The sequence below is a fragment of the Podarcis cretensis genome, assembly GCF_951804945.1.
Source record: "Podarcis cretensis genome assembly, chromosome: 8".
NCBI lineage: Eukaryota > Metazoa > Chordata > Lepidosauria > Squamata > Lacertidae > Podarcis > Podarcis cretensis.
The window spans coordinates 55,212,105-55,230,997 of record NC_137177.1 but is presented as its reverse complement, the minus strand read 5'-3'; the positions used below and the strand labels follow the sequence as shown (position 1 = coordinate 55,230,997).

The 18,893-nt window shown below is 44.0% G+C and overlaps 1 protein-coding gene across 8 annotated transcripts in view; it reads right to left on the bottom strand.

Moving 5' to 3' along the window:
* FTO (FTO alpha-ketoglutarate dependent dioxygenase) overlaps nt 1-18,893 on the bottom strand; it is a 269,303-nt gene that overhangs the window by 111,554 nt on the left and 138,856 nt on the right. Inside the window, exon 9 of one of the 8 annotated variants that reach the window (XM_079988833.1) lies at nt 10,333-10,680. The exons of the other annotated variants lie outside the window; for them this stretch is intronic. Within the exon in view, the coding sequence (XP_079844959.1) occupies nt 10,653-10,680 (28 nt within the window). The 3' untranslated portion in view covers nt 10,333-10,652. Of the gene's footprint in view, nt 1-10,332; nt 10,681-18,893 lie in introns of those variants that run through there. 8 annotated transcript variants of the gene reach the window in all.

The following is an 18,893-nucleotide window of genomic DNA, read 5'->3' as shown; positions in this document are numbered from 1 at the left end:
CTCCTTCAGTCACTAGTGGGCAAAGTTGCCATCTCATGATACAGAATCGGAGATGGAACAGCAGTGCAGAAACTGTGTCCAGCTGTCTAGGACTAAGAACATAAGCCCTGCTGGATCACATGAAAGGTCCGTCTAGTCCAGCATCCTGTTTTCTACAGTAGCCAGCCAGATGCCTCTGGAAAGGAGAGAAGGAGGGAAGGCCTTTCCCTGGCATCTCCAGTGCAGAAAAAGAAGTCGTCTCAGATAGAAGGGGTAGGAAAGATCCCTGCCTGAGAGACCCTGAACTGCTGATACCAGTCATAGAACAGGGCTAGATAGGCACTACAAAAGTAGCTTTGTGTGCACTCAAGAGGAAAGGTTGCAGCGTTTGGGACTTTTCAGTTTCAAGAAAAGGCAACTAAGAGCTGACGTGATAGAAGTTGGCAAAATCATGCGTGGGATAGAGAAAGTGGATAAAGGAAAAGTTTTCCTCCCTCTCTCTTAACACTAGAACTCCTGGACATCCAATGAAGCTGAACATGGTAAGATTCAGGACATATAAAATAAAGGATTACTTCGTGCAGGGCAGTGATGGCCACCAACTTGGATGGCTTTAAGAATAGACAGATTCACAGAGGATAAAGCTATCAATGGCTACCTGCCATGATGGCTTCTTCTGAATAGCATTTGTTGGAAACCAACAACATTTACATTCATTGCTCTGCTCGCTTTTGCCTTTGGTCCCAGCCACCAGTGGTGTGTAAACTTCAGAAGATTGGTCAGAAGGGAATGTGGCCTCTTAGGTTGAACAGGGTTTCCCATCCCTGATCCACAGGGTTTCAGCTTTGAGTTCTATGGTGACTGACACTGGAAGCTGCTGGTCAGACTCACAGGACAGTCTACTTACGCAGGGTCTCATGCAGGTCTTTCTATTGCCTCTTCTCTGCTCTTTTAAACTGGAGATTCTGCAGATTGGATGTGAATCCTTCCGCATGCAAAGCCTGTGCTCCGCTACTGAGCTGTGGTCCCTCTCTGCTGAATCTTGCGGTTACATTTTAAAATGATGACTTTTCCAATAATACTTTTGCAATCTGATTCGGAAGAAATAATGTGCAGGGTCGGGATGGGGTGGGGGCAGAGAGAAGATATAAAAGTTAGTATGGGTGGCAAACATAATTCCTTCTGGGACCATGAAAAGTTTTATGAGAATAGCCTTGTGAGATGTGGGGGGAGCCCTGGACATTTTGACTATAAATTAATTGAAGCCATTGGACCTCTACCTGCATAAAATCATTACGTTGAACAATTAAAGCTTTCACAAATGTTAATGACCTAAATTTAAAGATGTGTCCTCCCCTATTAAACTGAAACAACACCTCATGCTGTTTAATCAATACTGACAGGATGGGAGCATTAAAATAATGTGGCACTTCAAGGCTGGCACAAACAGCTACTGCGGAAAGAGATCTGGGGGGTGGTTTTTCTTTAAGTATCAAGACTCAACTCTCTGCTCTGCTTACTGGGTGACAGAAACAGCAGTGAGAGTAGATTTATAAGAAAGCAAAGCACTGTCGCATGTGTATGCAGCTTGAGGAGGCTTATTTCATCATGCTGGCTTGGACTGGCATCTACACTAAATAACAACACTATATTAAAACTCCGAACTCACAACTCCCAAGAAGCCTCAGAGTGACATTTAAAATAATCCAGTTATCACCATTCAGTACATGAGCAGAAAATGTCAGTGACAAACCCAGAGCACTCAGAAGTGCCAGGTAGCCATCGCCTTTGAAAATGAGCTTGCAGCATAATGTCAGCAGGGATCCATCCGCTACCCTAGGGCTACATTTTACCCTTAAGCGAGCTTGGCTATTTTTACACAATTAGGGAACGTGCTCATAAGGGACAAGTGGCTTCATCTGTATGAACAACCCCTCCTTTCCCAACAACAACAAAAGATGTTTGAGCTTAGGATATGAAGAGGTCACCTGCTTTGATCCTCATGTGCTCCCAGTTCACTTCAAAGGAAGGACCAGTGGAATGGATCACATTTGCTCAGGTGAGCTGAAGCTGCTGCTTCGTTCTATCACTAAAATTATGCCATTTTAATTATTCTTATTGTTTATAAGGTGTTCTGTATATATTGGTACAAACTGCATTGGCATCTTATGATTTGGCAGTATATAAATATTGTGATGAAACAAATAAATAACGTGCATTGCTCAGGCCTGACACACCATCACAGCCACAGTGGGATGGGCGAGGCAACACCACCAACAGAAAAGGAGGGGGAAATACCTTTCATATCACTGACCCCACCCACTACACAGTGCTTCTAAAAGGCATCAGGATTATGAGCACCAAAAACCATCTCCCCTAGGGATAGTGGATGTTCTGAGCATGCATGTGGAGGGATTTTGGGGTGCAGGAGGGTAAATAAGCTGAAACATAATCCTGAAGGAGAATTCCACTGATCTGGATGGAGGGAGACAACTGGTTTCTGGAGGGGGCTATACACCCCCAGAAGAGACAAGCATACAATTTAGTATGTGTGCAATATGCAGAGCTGCAGATAGCATTGGTGGCCACGACTACCTCAGTGGTGCTTGTTCTGGTTACATCCTGACTACATTACTGTAATGTGGAGCTGCCTTTTCTTTTCTTTTTTTAACTGTTTGGAAACTTCAGCTGGTACAGAGTGCAGCAGCAAGGAGATTCATAGGAGCTAAGCCATCAGAGCATATTGCACTCATTCTATCCCACTGACACTGACTGCCTATTTGTCTCCTGCTCCAATTTACAGTGCTGATATTAGCCTTCAAATGCCTTAAATGGTTTGAGAGCACCTAAAGGGCCACTTGCACATCTATGAGCCTGCCTGAGCTCTACAATCGGCCTCAGGGTCCCTACTCTGCTAGCAAAGACTCAGTGCATGGATCCCAAAATGCAGCACCGAACAAAGTATTTAATACTTACACTGTCTGGAAGTGCTAAGATTCTCATCTTAATTTTCCATAAATTTTGTAAGAGCAACTTAAATTTTCCATGAATTTTGGAGCATGAATGAAATTTGTAAGAGCAATTAATCTTAAACTGAAGAGTTGCTGTGGTGGTAGTTGTTGTTGCACATGAAGCCACAATGTACAAAGTTTCCTGTGTCCGGCAAATCCATTCAAAGAACCAGAATAATTTATCCCTAAAATTGCGCAAGTCTCTGTCTCTCTGAATATATAGTGCAGAGGATCGATCTAGATCCAAAAAGATATATTGTTGAGACTGAAAGAACCTTTAGTCCAAGACAAAGGACAAAGGCTTTATTTTAATTAGCCAAATTTATCCTGGGGAAAAAGAACATCAGGTATATAACACAGAAGAGTCTTTTAATATAAAAAGGACAGATGGCAACATCACTCCTGGGACTTGCTTTGACTGCCCTAAGAAGAAGAAAAAGCCCATAGTTTTAAAAGGCTTTGAGAATTCCCGAAGGATTGTACGTCTAGATACAAGAAAGCTTGAACAGAACAGATCACAGTCCATTTCAGCAATGTTTTTCTGCTCTTCAGGAAGTGGCCAATGAGTGCCATTTCATTAAAGCCTGAAACTTCTGGCATACCAGGATGATATCTGTCAGTGGAGGAAGGGGCTGACAATGCAGAAAGTTGGGGAGGGCATTGATGAAGGTCCACATTGGTGGATGCCCAGATGCATGCAGGCACCTGCCCATTAAGTATTTGTCTACAAATGTGAATGGAGAGAGTTTGTGTGCTGATCCACAGCATCCAGACAAATGGGTAATCCTTTTTAAAAACAATATTTTTATTATTTTTTACAATAACAAAGCATCGCATTAAAACGAAAAACCATACATCAAAGCCTTAAATAATTATATATATAATCCACATTTACTCCATAACCTGGGACTACAAGAGTCCCCTGACTCCCCCCCCCCATGGTTCCTTTGTTTTCTGTTATTCATACATGACCATCCATTATTTACCTCATTTTACATTCCAATTTTGTACTTGGTAATCCTTGAACATGTTAAAGCCATGTGTGCATTTAATACACACGACTCTCAAGATTGGTTTTCTTGTGCTAACTGGAATCATAATGCAAGGTTGCATAATTCATAAACATTGGATGGAGAAACCCCAAATGCACACAAGAAAACACAGAAAGCTGCCTTATACCAAGTCAGACTATTGGTCCATCTACCTAAGTACTGTCAGCACTGACTGACAGCAGCTCTTCAGGGTTTCAGGCAAGGAACGTTCCTTGTCTTTCTTGATGATGCTGTGCATTGAACCTTGGACCTTCTGTCTGCAAAGTAGAGGTACAGAAACCCACTTTCTAAAGTGTGGTTTTTTTAATTTAAAAAAATAGATGAAGGTTTGAGAAAATAAATGTGCAATGTGTTTTGCAACACACATCATTCAGATTCGTGCTCTCAACTTCATGGGCCTAAGATTAGAGGACGCTGAATGGATCTTCTGTACACAAGAAACTACCTAATGGGCCCATGGCTGAGCTGGGAGGTACAGACCCAAGCTTCATAGGCTCAGACACCACGGTGGCTCTCAAACAGTCTTTGCTCAGGGGCAGAGAATCTGGTGTGCATGCTGGAGGGTCCAGGAACAATCCCCAGCATCTCCAGGTAGCAGGGAGAGAGAACCCAATGTGAAATCCTAGAGAGCTGCTGTCAGTCAAAGGGGACTGAGTCAGGTGGACCAATGGTCCAACTCTGTGTAAAGGAACTTCCTATGCTCAAGTCCGTCACCCATCCCTAATGTAGTTTACAGTGCTCCATCCATGGCATTTTGTTTTGAATGCTGCGCTAACCCTATATTATTAAATTGTCCACCCCCATCGCTAATTTTATATACACAGATCACAAAGTATGGCGGCGCATGCGCACCCATCAAGATATGATTTGCACCCTTTTCTAAATTAATCCAATTATTCAAATGTCAGTTAAAACTGTCAGAAAGCCAGTCCTTGGGCTGGACCAAAACTGTTAAAAATTAAAACTGTTTTACTTCGTTTAGTCTCTCTGCCTTCTTAATGTAAAACCCATAGTCTTGACAAAAAGATGTGGGATTTGACACCCAGTGCAACACAACCCTGCTTCTGTCATACATGCATAATTCACTTTGGAAATGTGTGCTCGCTTTTAAAATATTACTAAAATATACATGTAACATATGCTAATCTGGCCTCTTTGGCCCGCCAGCGAGAGCCAATAGGTTAGATGTAAACTTTGCCAAGTGCATATACTGTACATAAAGGGATTATAAATGAAAGGGAAGAGAGCGCTTGTCCCTAGCTCTCTGTCTTCAGCTCCGGCCAAACTGACAGCCCCAAATCCCTGCAACATCTAACATGCCCTTCCTGTGGCGAAGACAGCCTGTTCTCTGAGTCTTAATTACATCCCAGCTGACTGCCCAGCCTTGCCAGAACCGCGCAACAAACGACGTACCTTCGCTGGCAATATGGTCTGCTAAACAGGCTCCCAGTCACACAGAAATAAAACTTTCAACAATGAGGAGGAAGAAGGGGACACACCAGAGAGGGAGGGAGAGAGAGGGAGAGGGCAGGCAGCTATCAAGAGGATGTGAGAGGAAAGAAGAAGGCGGTTGTTGTTTTTTTGTGGGGGGGAGAAGCTTTTTCCCAGAATTCTCCAGGACTGGCAAGTGGCAGAATGCAAGTCAAGAAGGCAATCCCTCGCTCGCTACAGAGGCCTCTTGCGCCAAGGACTGCTGTTCTTCAAGATGGGCCGCGGTTATGAAGACTCAGTAGATTAATGATTGTTAAGGAAGGCTAACCAACCCCACACTGCTTAGGCCATTATAATTACAGGAGAACAGCAGGCCACATTCTGCAATGGCAAATGGTATCATATGTTTCCCTGGCTGGTTTGCAAAAGAAGCTTCCTTTATGCAGGCACTTCAAGGTTTAAAGCTTTCCCTTCTCTTTTAAAGGAGAGGGAGACCTTAAAAAGAAGAATATAATGAAAGGATTAGAGCAAGACTTTATTCTTTCAAAAAACTGCTTTCACGCCAAGGTTTAATATTCGGAAGCTTTCTCGACAACTATTTAACCTCAACAATGACTGTGCTCCTAAATGTATTTAAAAGGCAGGACAACACACTTTGTCCCCAATTCTAGCCTTATTATGAAAGTGTTACATGAAAGTAGCCAATGCTCCTCCTACTCGGAGTAGACACATTGAAGTTAATGGACATAAATAACCTATTTATTCTACTTCATGTAGAACTTTGTTTGATACAGTCCATTGATATTTTTTAGATGTTGCACTATTTGTGGATCTGTGAAACAAAGTGTCTTTAAACAAATAAAAATATAGCTCTGAAAGTCAAAGAGGGTTACTTGTTACTAAATTCACAGAGCCAGTAGCACTGCAGAGATGTTTAATTTCTTGTATTGAATCTTTGTAAACTGGTTAGGCAGCGGCGTAGCGTGGGTTGTCAGCACCCGGGGCAAGGCAAGTAATTTGCGCCCCCTAACCCGGGGCAAGGCAAGTAATTTGCGCCCCTAACCCAGTGGGCTCGACGGCTCCTTGGCGACGGCGCCTACATGCTCTTTCTTCCCTGGCGAGAGCCCCGCGTCCTGGCGGTGGCGGTGGCGTGTGTGTGCGTGTGTGTGGCTGGACTGGCTCTGGGGATTTAATCCACCGGGAAAGCCGCTCTTCCTCACCTTGCCGCTAGGAGAGCAGGGGCTGCGTCTGCTGCACGCTGCCCCCCTTCGCCTCCTCCTCCTCCTCCACCGCCTCCTCCTTCCCTTCCCCGCCCTCTCCTCTTTCCCCTCCCCTCCCCCCGGCGGGCTCAGCACTCAGGGAGCCGCCACTAGTAGAGGCAGTGGCCGTGGCAGCGGCAGCACAGCCACCTCCACTCCACTTTCCCAAGCAGCAGCAGCAGCAGCAGCGAGGCTTCTCTTTCCCCCGCGCTCTCCCGGAGCTGCCTCTTTTCTTTCCTTTTTTTCCTTTCTCCAAGGCTTTTCGCTTTCTCTCCTTAATTGATTCCCCCTCCACACCACGGCATTTCCTGGCTGCTCCCCCCCTTCCCCTCTCTCTCCTCCTCACTCTGCTTGCCTTGCCCTGCCCTGCCTGAGGGCGCCCTGAGGAGACTCCGCTCTCCTTTTTGACCAGGCGAGGTGGAAAAAAGGGGGAAAGTCTCTTCCCGCCCCCTCGCCAGACTCCCTGCTCGGCTCGGCTCACTACCCAGAAGGCCAGTGGAGAGAGAGCCGCAATTACCATAAAGCTCCTCTCCCTCCGCTTCGCCAAGCTGTCAAAGCCCGGCAGCAGCGGCAACGGCAGCAGCAGGCGCAGCCAGACCCTCGCCAGCCAGCCAGCCCGCCCAGCTTCCTCTCCTTTTTTTGCCCGTGGCAGAAGGCTTCGCTCTCCCCCTTCCGCGACCTCCTCGCCAAGCCGAGCGAGCGTGGGCTCCCTAACCCGTGGATTTTAGTAGGGGCAGAGAGCTGCTAGTGTGAGCGCTCCCCCCCATGTTGCTCCCGGTGCGGCCGGCCCCCCCCTGCACTCCCCACGCTACGCCACTGTGGTTAGGGACTACTGTAGTTAAGCGGTCTATAAATTGTGTAAATAAATAGAAATAATCTCTCTCCATGTGCACTTCATGTCCTCCTCAGATCTGCTCCAGATGGTGAAGGAAACCCCAGAACAAATTTATTGAGAGGGGGAGATCCATTGTGCAAGCAGAAATTCCTGCTCAAATGGAACAAGCACTACTTTGGACACAAGCAAATTCTGAATGGTTTAACAATGAATTCTTCTTTAAGGGGAACTCTCAGAATTGTAGCTCTGTAAGGGGAAGAGTGGTCTCCTAACAATTCTCAGCACCTTTTACAAACTACAGCTGGGATGACTCAGTTGGTTGATCATGGGAGTCTTAATCTGAGGGTCATGGGTTCCAGCCCCACAATGGGGAAAAGATTACTGCATTGCAGGGGGTTGGACTAGATGACCCTCAGGTCCTTTCCAACTATACAATTCTATGAATCTACAGCTCCCAGAATTCTTAGGGGGAAAGCCATTGCTGCTGCTGCTTCTTCTTCCACTTCTTTTTCTTCTTCTAGTTTTAAATCTTATCTTTATGTTTTTGTACCATTTTAAAAACTAACTTCTACCTGTTTTAAAGTACTTTAGTAAATCACATCGAGATGCATGTGAAAGGCTATTCATAAATTAATCAACCCAATATATAAATAGCACACTGAAAATTTGTGTTGTTAATGGAAGTTGGGACTCAAGCTCCTGCCGGAGTTTCATGAGGCTCCTCAAAAGATGAAATGACAATAGCATAAGGTGGGACCAGTTTATCTGCTCGGGAATGAATACATATCTTTTCTGCAGGAGGGGGGTTTTAAAATGTCAGTTGTTCTACTGTTTGCCTTCTCTGGAGAACTCCAGGTTTCTTGGACTTGGGGATGGCGGAATCAAATACAGGAAGCTAATTCTGTATTTAGTTCGGATGTGTTATTGTTGGAGCCAACACACAGGAAAGTGAACTATTTCCCCTGTGGATTTTGGCAGGATATTGTTCCCGCATTGCGTTGGCAAGGAAATGTTTCCTCCTGGGCTGGACATCAGATGTGGCACCCCTAGTGGAGTTGCTGCTTGGCTTTTACGTGCCTAGCGAGGAAGTGAGGAATTGGAAGGAGGAAAAATGTGAGTAGTGTGGCAGAAGGACACCAGTCCTTGCCTGTGGATTGTCTGCAATGAGAGGGCCTTCAGGTGCTTTCATTGTCTTCTAGAATCTCGAAGCTCCTGTTATGCAAGACACAAACAGCATTTGCTCTTAAGCATGCCTATTAGACAAATGTGACACCATGCAAATGGTTTGGGTCTGATAAATAGCACTTTGGCTGAGGAATTTTAATTTTTTAAATACCAGAACATAGGGACACGGGAAGCAGACCATTGGTCCAGCTTTCTTAGTACTGCCAGCACTGGCAGTGGCTTTCCAGGGTTTTGGATGGACACCCACCCCAACCCTATCTAGAGATGTTGCAGGACTGAACCTGGGATCTTCTGCTTGCAAAACAGATGCAGGCTTTCCCAATTACTTCTTGTCATTGGCTGCAATGGACAGGGAGATGGTCCAAGAGAAAAGAGAAAAAGGTGTTTATTCCACACACAGCCTAGTTAACCAAAGGAGCTCAATGCTGTTGGAACCACCATCCGGGGAGTCACCCAGGACTGTAGATTGAAATATGCTGCTGTCCTAAGCAGAAAAGCAAAGATGGGGAACCAGTGGACCTATAAATGTTGTTGGACTCCAACTCTCATCAGCCCCAGCCGGCACATACAATAGTCAGGGATGATGGGAGCTGAAGTCCACAAGTTCTTCATTCCTGCAATGAAGGGTTTCTAGGTACTGGAGTGACTCCCCCCACCCACACTGGCCATGGGGTAGTCACTGCTATTGAGGGTGGTAGTTTGCTTGGGCAAATCTGGCCTTCCTAGCTCTTGGTGTGTTTTGACTTCCTGACTTGATCCTTAGTCCTCTGGATCTTAGCTTACATTTTCACTTTTTTAAAAAAGTAGAGATGTGACCAGAGAGCATAATTCCATTAAAGTGAATGTCAGTTTATCAAGAAAGTGAACCAAAGCTTCTTGTGATGGGAGTTACCACTGTGACTGGTAGAGCAGATATCAGGAGGGAGAAAAGTAGGATTTGCCAGCACAAGTGTCTAGTGGAGGTAGAACCAATGATAGGCAGGGAAACCTAATTCTGGTTTTGTCCCCATCTTCCTCCCTGTTAAATTCTGGTTTTGTCCCAATCTTCCTCCCTGTTAAATTCTGGTTTTGTCTCCATCTTCCTCCCTGCTGATTTCTAGAAGGGCGACACTAAGAGGACTAAAAAGGAGGAGACTGGTTCTAAGTAAGAAGGTAGGTAGATGGGGACTGGCTAAGGACAGACAGAGTTGGTGGGGCAGTGTCACACCAGCCTCCACAGAGTTCAACAACATCTGAAGGGCCACAGGATCCCTGTCCCTGGTTCAGAAGTCACAGTAGTAGTAACTCTATTCGTCCTCCATGAAGGAAATGTATTATGCTCTTACTGTATATTTGGAGTGGGGGGGCGGGAGGAAGAGAAATATTCCATCACAGAAGTACAATCTCAAAAGAAGCATGAGATGGATGCTGTGTTCAACAGGCACTCATAAATCAAACTGAAGAATGTTAATACCTGTTGCAATTTCCTCCAATTTATTATAGGAAATAACAAACATAGGAAGCGATTAGAATGAAGGTGGTGGGTGGGTGGGTGGGTGGGAGGGAGGGAGGGAAGAGATGAGTTCAGGTGGTGCAGCGTTAGTTCAACATCCAGGATCAAATGTCAGCGCACATTAACAAATTTCCATTCATTTTTATCCACAGCAACGGAGACACGCCGCAACTGGCTTTAATAGTTTGGAATGTCAGTCAGTTAAATGACTTTGTAAAGGCACTCGAGTGCAGGCAGACAGCGACAGTTTAATTAGGCAGTTTTGCTATAATTCTATCTGGGAGCTGAAGGCAGCAGACTAGGAACAAGTGTAAAACTCTGCTCAGTCCCAAGTAAGAAAAGCAGGGAACGGGAGAGAGAAGATACTTTTGATGGCAGGTCCTTTCATTTACTCTGGCGTCAGGTTGGCTACAGGTGAACGGGAGCAATGTAACCGCTACAAGAAGAAGAAAGGTGAGGTTAAGAGACCAATCACTTGTCTTATATTGATTTTGGGACACTATGTCCCAGATATTTTTCCAAGATAGAATGACAGCTCTCGAGCCAGGCTTCATGCTGGGAAGAGATGAAATTGACGAGGGCAGTGGGGACCAGCGCTCAGCAGAGGTTGGCCCATTAGGGCCCCCACCAACCTCAGTCAGCCCCCACCTGCCTGCCTTCCTATTTATGACCAGTTCAGGGGTTGGCACTGCCTCCTCCTCCCCTTAAGCATCAGTGTTGTCCTTGTAGAAATCAGCAGGGCAGATGGGCACAGGCTAGAATTGTTCCTTTCCCAGAGCTACAATTCCCAGAGTGGTTTTGACAGGGAACTCTGGGAAGGGAATAGGAGTCTGCTTGTTGTTGTTGTTGTTTAGTCATTTAGTCGTGTCCGACTCTTCGTGACCCCATGGACCAGAGCACGCCAGGCACGCCTGTCTTCCACTGCCTCCCGCAATTTGGTCAAACTCATGTTGGTAGCTTTGAGAACACTATCCAACCATCTCGTCCTCTGTCGTCCCCTTCTCCTTGTGCCCTCCATCTTTCCCAACATCAGGGTCTTTTCCAGGGAGTCTTCTCTTCTCATGAGGTGGCCAAAGTATTGGAGCCTCAGCTTCAGGATCTGTCCTTCCAATGAGCACTCAGGGCTGATTTCCTTCAGAATGGATGCGTTTGATCTTCTTGCAGTCCATGGGACTCTCAAGAGTCTCCTCCAGCACCATAATTCAAAAGCATCAATTCTTCGGGGTCTGCTAACAATTCTCAATACCCTTAAGAACCTACAGTTCCCAGGGTTCTTAGGGGGAAGCCAAGACTGTCTAAAGTGATATCATAGTGCTTTAAAGTAATGGTGTGGATGTGGCCTAGCTGGTTCTGCCTATCATTGGGTCTGGCTCCACATACTGTTTGGTCTCCCTGCTTTCTGCTCTATCCATCCCAATGGGCACCAGACACCATTCACTGAATTTGTATAATTACACTTCATTTAATAAATATATTACACTTGGGTTTAAAGGGGGGAAACATAGATGTGGAAGAAGCTAAAAATATTTACCATGCTAGGAAAAAAAGTGAAGGGTTGGAAGCAGCACTTAATCAGCCTATTTGTTGTCACTTCCACAAATCCTGTGAGTTAAGAGGTCAGAATCAAGTGCAATTGGTCCTTAAAAAAATATATCTCAGGTAACCCAACATCTCTGGTAATTGAACCCATTCTGCCCAGTCAGAGGTCCTGTCAACTCATATTCAGTGTCGGTCATTACTGAGAAATGTTTCATGACATGTTACACTGAGAGGAGCATTGCAGCACGACTCAAAAGATTCCCCTGGCACCAGAGGTAGAAGACAATGGAAGCTCTTTTCAAGATTGGCGATGTTTAACTTCTCTCTTTTTAACTTGCTGGTGCACTGATTAGCCGCCAAAGTAATTAGAACCTCATAAATGGCAGAGGTTTTTTTTAAAAAAAATACAAAAACAAAAATGGGAAATCTCTAAAGGTACCAGCAGACAAACCTCTCTAGTTTTACATATCTAACATAAAAGAACCTATTCTCTAGGACTTTCATCCTAGTTTTTTAATGGATGATTTGGGGCATCTAACCAAATGAAAGACAAGCAACCATTTAAAATAATGTAAAGCTTTGTTACATATTCCTTTCAAACAAAATTCTAGTGGGATGAATACATGGCTAAACAAGATATGAGACAAAGTGCATCACTATTAACTTCACCCAACATGAAGGGTTTTTTTGATGTAAAGGTGGGAACTCTTTGTTGACGTTTTGATACCAGACACGATTTTGAATCAAGATGGCAGACTGGCTTTTGGTGGCTGGAATGTAGCACACTGTGCATAGGCAAGAGTGACACCCCTTATCTGTCTACTTTTGCCTCTGGTCCTGCCAACAATGGCACATGGCCCCTGAAAGGTTTCCACATGAAGAAATGTGGCCCTTTGACTGGAAAAGGCTCCTCTTCCATAGAGTAGGAAAAACTGCAGTTTGATGGACAAAAATAATCTGCATCTACCAATATTTCCACCCTTAGCTCTGCTTCCACAAAGTGTCTCCCGATCATAGCTAGAGAAATCTCAACAAGCACTACCACCACAGCCCAAGGATCGTAATTAATGGTATTCAGGCCTTACAGCCTAGCAGGGGGGGAAATGTGTTGTAACAATTTTTCTAATGCTGAAATACCACACCGCCAAATGTTCCTGTCAAAGAGCAGTTTAATTACTTTGGCACCCACGCCACTTATAATCACCTGTCATTAGCAACAACGCTTGCATCTGTTTACACGTCTGTCAGAATCGGCAGCCCAGCTGAAGCCGACGGATGCAAGACATCGCTTGCTAGGACATGGCCCCAGATGGGCAAAGGTCAGCTTAAGGTTATCCATCCAACCCTCCACCCCCAGTTGGCCCCGAGTGGGATGCGAGGAACTTCTGAGAGGTATAGAAGCATACAAGGAGACACTGAAGCTGACTTCCTCTTAATAGAAGCGCAGGGGCTTATATTCAAGCTTAACACCCCTGCAAGTGTTTTACTACCAAGATGAATGACTTTAAAGAGCACTGCCTGCTTGGGAGCTATGGGGCTCAAGCATTCCTTAACATTATATAGGGCTAAAATGTGTGGGCAGAGAGGCATTATTCAGCCTCGCAGTCATTTGGGAGCAGCCCTGGAAGGAAGAGAAATCACGTGGATGTACGTATATGAGCCTGAAGAACCTCACTTACAAGAAACTACTCCCAATGTGAAAACTGCAGTGGTAGGGCACCACAAGCTGGCTGTATCACCTCAGTTAATGAACATCCTTAACTATAACATACCATTTAATATTTTAGGGAGATTTATGCTTCGGGCATTCAATCAAACAGATGAAAAAGGGCCAACCCCAGGGCAATGTGGGAACCTGCTACTACAACAATCCCTCAAAGGTTTTAAAGAGCTTTAAACAATTTTATTGTTTTATTCTCTCTGTAAACCGGTTTGAGGGTTTTTTTTTTTTTACAACCAAATAGTGTATAAATTTTATGAAATACATAAATATATAACCTCTTTCTGAGGCGGCCTGTTCCACCATCAAAGGGTTCTCCCTAATGTTTAGTTAAAATCCCCTTTCTTGCCATTTGAACCCACGGGTTAAGGTATTGGTGCTGTTAGATGGCCTTCTACACAATCATCTCAAGGTGGTGTACAACAAAAAGAGCAAAAGAGCAGTTAAAAACACAAAAAAGAGCAGATATGTTTAAAAGAAAACTAAAACCATTCAAGAGAGACACCCCATTCATCCAGCTCAGAAAGCCTATTGAAATAAAAATGTCTTCAAATGTTTCCAGAAAGTGCAGATTGTGGGGACCTGCCGTAACTTGGCAGGAATTGCTGGTCCACAGAACAGGGACAGTCACACTAAAAGCCCTGCTCCAAGTTACTGTGGCTTCTGAGATCTTTGGAACTTGTCGGAAAACTGGTCCACAGGGATCTAGTGGGTACAGAAGGGATAAGGGATCTTGTTCTATTATCAGATATTTGAAGGTGGCTACCACATTGACTCTTAATCTCCAGGTTAAATTTACTTAACTCCTTCAACCTATTTCAACATAAGAAGAGCCCTGCTGGACCCTTGAGTTCAGCACCCTGTTCTCATTGTGGTGAACCAGATGCTCATGGGAAGCCTTGCAAGGAGAACCTGAGCATTACAGCACTTTCCCCACTTGCAGTTCCCAGCAACTGGGACTCAGAAGCTTATTGAGAGCCAGTGTGGTGTAGTGGTTAGGAGCAGTAGACTCGTAATCTGGTGAACCAGGTTCGTGTCTCTGCTCCTCCACACGCAACTGCTGGGCAACCTTGGCTAGTCACACTTCTCTGAAGTCTCTCAGCCCCACTCACCTCACAAAATGTTTGTTGTGGGGGAGGAAGGGAAAGGAGAATGTTAGCCGCTTTGAGACTCCTTTGGGTAGTCATAAAGTGGGATATCAAATCTAAACTCTTCTTCTTCTTCTATTGCCTGACAGTGGAGGAAGAACGTAGCCATTGCGGCTAGAGGCCATTGACAGCCTTATTCTCCATGAATATGCCTAATCCTCTTTGGAAGCCATCTAAGTTGGTGGACATTGCCACATATTTTGGGACCAAATGCCATAGTTGAATTACATGCTGTGTGAAGAAGTAATTTCCATTGCCTCTCCTCACAGGATTTGGTATCCAAGCCTCTTATCATTTTCAACACAACTTTTACCTCCACAGTTCGCATCGTGATACGCTCACGGAGATACATCTCTGGTTTTCATTTGGTGGAATTATGTGTCATTATCAAGGGCCAAGATGTCTCACCCTAACAGTCTGCCTAAGCTCCCTGCTACTTGCTTCAAATTTGTCCACAGTTGTGGCTGTTCTCGGAGTTAAGGATAACTCATCTTCTTAATCGGTTGCAATACATCCTCAAAGCCAGCTCTTTTATTTGCTTAAATTAAGTGCTCACTGGGAATCCCTTAATGATGGGCCTAGGCTTTCAAGGAATGGAAATACCAGCGTGCTTACATTACATCTTGCATTATAGAAACGTCTGCAATTGTTAAAAGAAACATGTGGCAACATTTGATGCTAAATTTGAAATGCATTTTCTGCCCCTGTTACTCACCTGAAACGGAGCCAAGATATCTCTTTGCTTTGCATTATAGTGAAATCCAAACTGGTCTGAATGACTATAAATGGTTAGTGTTTGTCTTGGCTCCTACCTGTATCAGATTCAGACTAAGGAATCTTAGCAAAGAAATTACATGGGATAAAATGGATATTTCTAAATTACAACCCAGCAATTCCAGGGCCCTGGTATATCGGTTTTCTGTTTCATCTAATCCTGCTGGAGAGAAAATTGTGTGGATCTGACAACAAAGGATCGAAAAGCATTTGCTTTCATGGGCCAAACGCTCCTTGTTTTGATTATATTGGAGATTTTAAAACAAAATAAAGATCAAGATCAGTTACAGCTTACTAACGAATCAAACGGTTGTAGGTTTGAAACAGTGGGAAACTTGGAAAAAGTTTAAAATTAGGCATCGTTGCACTCTCTCAAGGCCAAACTATAAATTGTAAGAAACAAGGGGCTGCCAGTGAACACACAGTCCTCTGTCAATTTCCCTGCTTCAAGATGTATTGTGCAATTTACACTTTGTGTTCCAAATACACATTACCTTGTTTTATTTATTTATTAATACTCATTATCACTGAGTGTTTGGCCACCCATCAGTGGCAGTCGGTGGGGTGGGGCACAGTATTAACCATCATTTCTTTGTCTTTATTCATAGGGAATGGACAATGTCAGCATCAAAACCCTGGGGACAGACTATCCTCCAGGACTTGAGTCTAGAGATTCATAGCTGGAGTGGGAATTGCCCCCCAGGGCCAACTCCAGAATTACTTTTGCATGAAGAGCTTGTGATGCCAGTGCCCCTCCCGCCTTAGGATATCACCATGTTCTCTTCCAGATGAGAGGGTCCCAGCTCAGACCACAGTTTCTATCAGAGTCAATGACTACTAGAGCAAGTTGAGCCCCTTCAAATGGTGAGGATCCTCCCAGCAAATGCAGAGCTAGCCAGAAACAAAGACACGGCTTCTTCCATTTCAGGCTCAGTCCGAGGGCTCCTGCTGCTGAAGCAACGTCTGAGCTCTGCCCTCATGAGGTCTCCAACCTGAGCCCTGCATAAAACTGTCTAGGGCAGGGTGGGCTAATGTGGTTCTCTCTAGATCATCCCTGGCTATTGCTTATGCTAGTTGGAGCTGTTGGGACCTGTAGGCCACAACATCTGCAAGGAAACACATTGGGTATTCTCACCCACCTCGCCTCTGCTGAGGTCAGCGCTCACAACAGAACAATCAGTGTCCACTCAACAAATGGCATTTGTGTGTGCATCATTGTGATCACCCCCCCCCCCCCAGGACTGCAAACTTCAACATCTTACAATGACAGGGATAAATCCTGCACCTAGGTCACCCATCAAAATTGTGGCATGGACTATACATGTAATGAAAACAATAATAAGGCACTGAATCGCTGAACAAATGGAAGGGATGTGCCAAAGGCGCTCGATGCCTCGGACACCATTTGGTCTAGGGCTGGCCCTGGTGCTATAAACATGGCCATAAGAATAAAAAGCACTAAACACAACAATGACTTGGGAATGTTAGAAAATCATGCTGGAAAACTGCCTAGATTTGTCTGTTCAACAGAACTGTTATTTTATCACGGTCATAAAAAGCATTTTTTTTTTTTCTTTAGGAAAAGAAGAACCATTTAAATGAGCTGTGATTAAAATAATGAACCCCGGAGCCGAAGCATTTTAGATAAAAGATACATTTGGTGTTGGGAGAGATAAATTACTTATGGAAGCTAAGTGAACGTCTCTGCAGCAAATGCATTGCCACATGACGGTGCAGGGGTTGGGGACAACATAAAGAAGTTTCCACTTGCATCATTAGCTTTCGCTATAATAAACGAGGCGCTCCATGTGATGTATAATACAGAAAAGAAAACACAGCTGCTTTGCTTCGGCAGGGGAAGTGCATAGGTGCGATGCACCTGAGTCTTCGCACACTTAATAAGCCCTCTATAGTGAGGCTGGCGAGCTCATAGCATCTACTGCTGAAAACCATTATCTATGGATAATTAACTATGTCAGGACACTGAGGTCCTAACATGAGGCCCTCATAATTCCCCACTAAGGCAGAGACAGTATAACATTATTGTAATATATTACTAATTTTTAAGAATAAGGCTGTAGCATTGTTGTCTTATCCGGGGGGGGGGGGCTACAAAACGGCCCAGTTTTTAAATGAACGCTGCTTTGCTTCTACAGTTTGAAATTCTGCTACCTCCTCTTCCCTGCCTGCTTTTATTTTTTAGTATAGGGACTTATATCCAACTCTTCAAAGAGATTCCCAGGACAGCATACAATACATATCTTGCTGCACATTTTTAATGTCAATTCAGAAAAGGTTACTCAGTTATAGTAACTGTCCTGTAATACAATTATTTTGATTTTTAATTATTTTGGGGTGCCCCCCCCCCATTTTTTAAAGGTAACCGTTCAAATAATAATTTAGATTGAGAATCTTTTGATATGACTCCGAGGAGAGTGTAAGGTTAAACACTGCCTTGTGCCGTATTACTTCAAAGCATTGTGAAGACATTCCATTTATCACCAATCAATTACCTGCCTTCATTCCTTCTCTTCAATTTGACAATGTTTTGTCAATTTAATCATAAATACCATCTTCCAAGCACTTAACAGCCAGTCTGTTAAAGGGGGTGGATTGTATCCAACTAAGCAGTATCAGAATAGTCTTGCTAAAAATCAGCGGGCATCACTAAAGTCACTTTATTTAAATAGGTCTACTCTGAGTACAATTTACATGGATATACCACAGTGGGTTTATTTTACGCATATTGATGACTCTATGTACCTCCTTTTGATTGCTAATTACAATCAAACATTAAAAAAAATTAAACATTAAGCAAACACGGAAAAGGAAAAGAAGTGTGCAATTTTGTTACTTTGTATATATGTGCTCTATTATTAAATTCCATGATTGTTTGGATTTGCTATATTTGTAAGCAGTTTTCTTATATGGTGGTCAGATTTATAAAACACTAAAAATTATATTTCTCTCCATTCATAAAACAGTAAATCATCAATTCTCATTTATAGATGTTGACTTTGCAATCCACTTTATCCTCTCAAAGCATCTCCCTCTTTTTGGAGGAAGGGAATGTTGGAGGAAATTTAATAAAATAAAATAAAAATTTTAATCACTCAATAAAAAGGCTTTTTGACACGTGGAGACAAAAGCTTGAGGACATTTATTAAGAAGACTGCCTACCGTGTTGGGCTTTGTGCTACTTCATAATTAAAATCGCACCTGAGCAGAGCCATCTGTGAGTGTGCATTCAGTCTCTGAGAAAGCAAGAAAATTTTCCACCCTGTACACAAATGACAACACATTTCTGCACAACTCTTATGTGAAATAATACCAACCCCTTCCGCACCAAAGAAATCACAAAAATCTTTATAGAAACCCTTATAAAGTAAGTGGCTTCAAAGTCCAGCTGTATCCCTACCATAAAGAATGGAAGGGCATCTCACAGAGAATCTTGTTTCTCCAGTTATA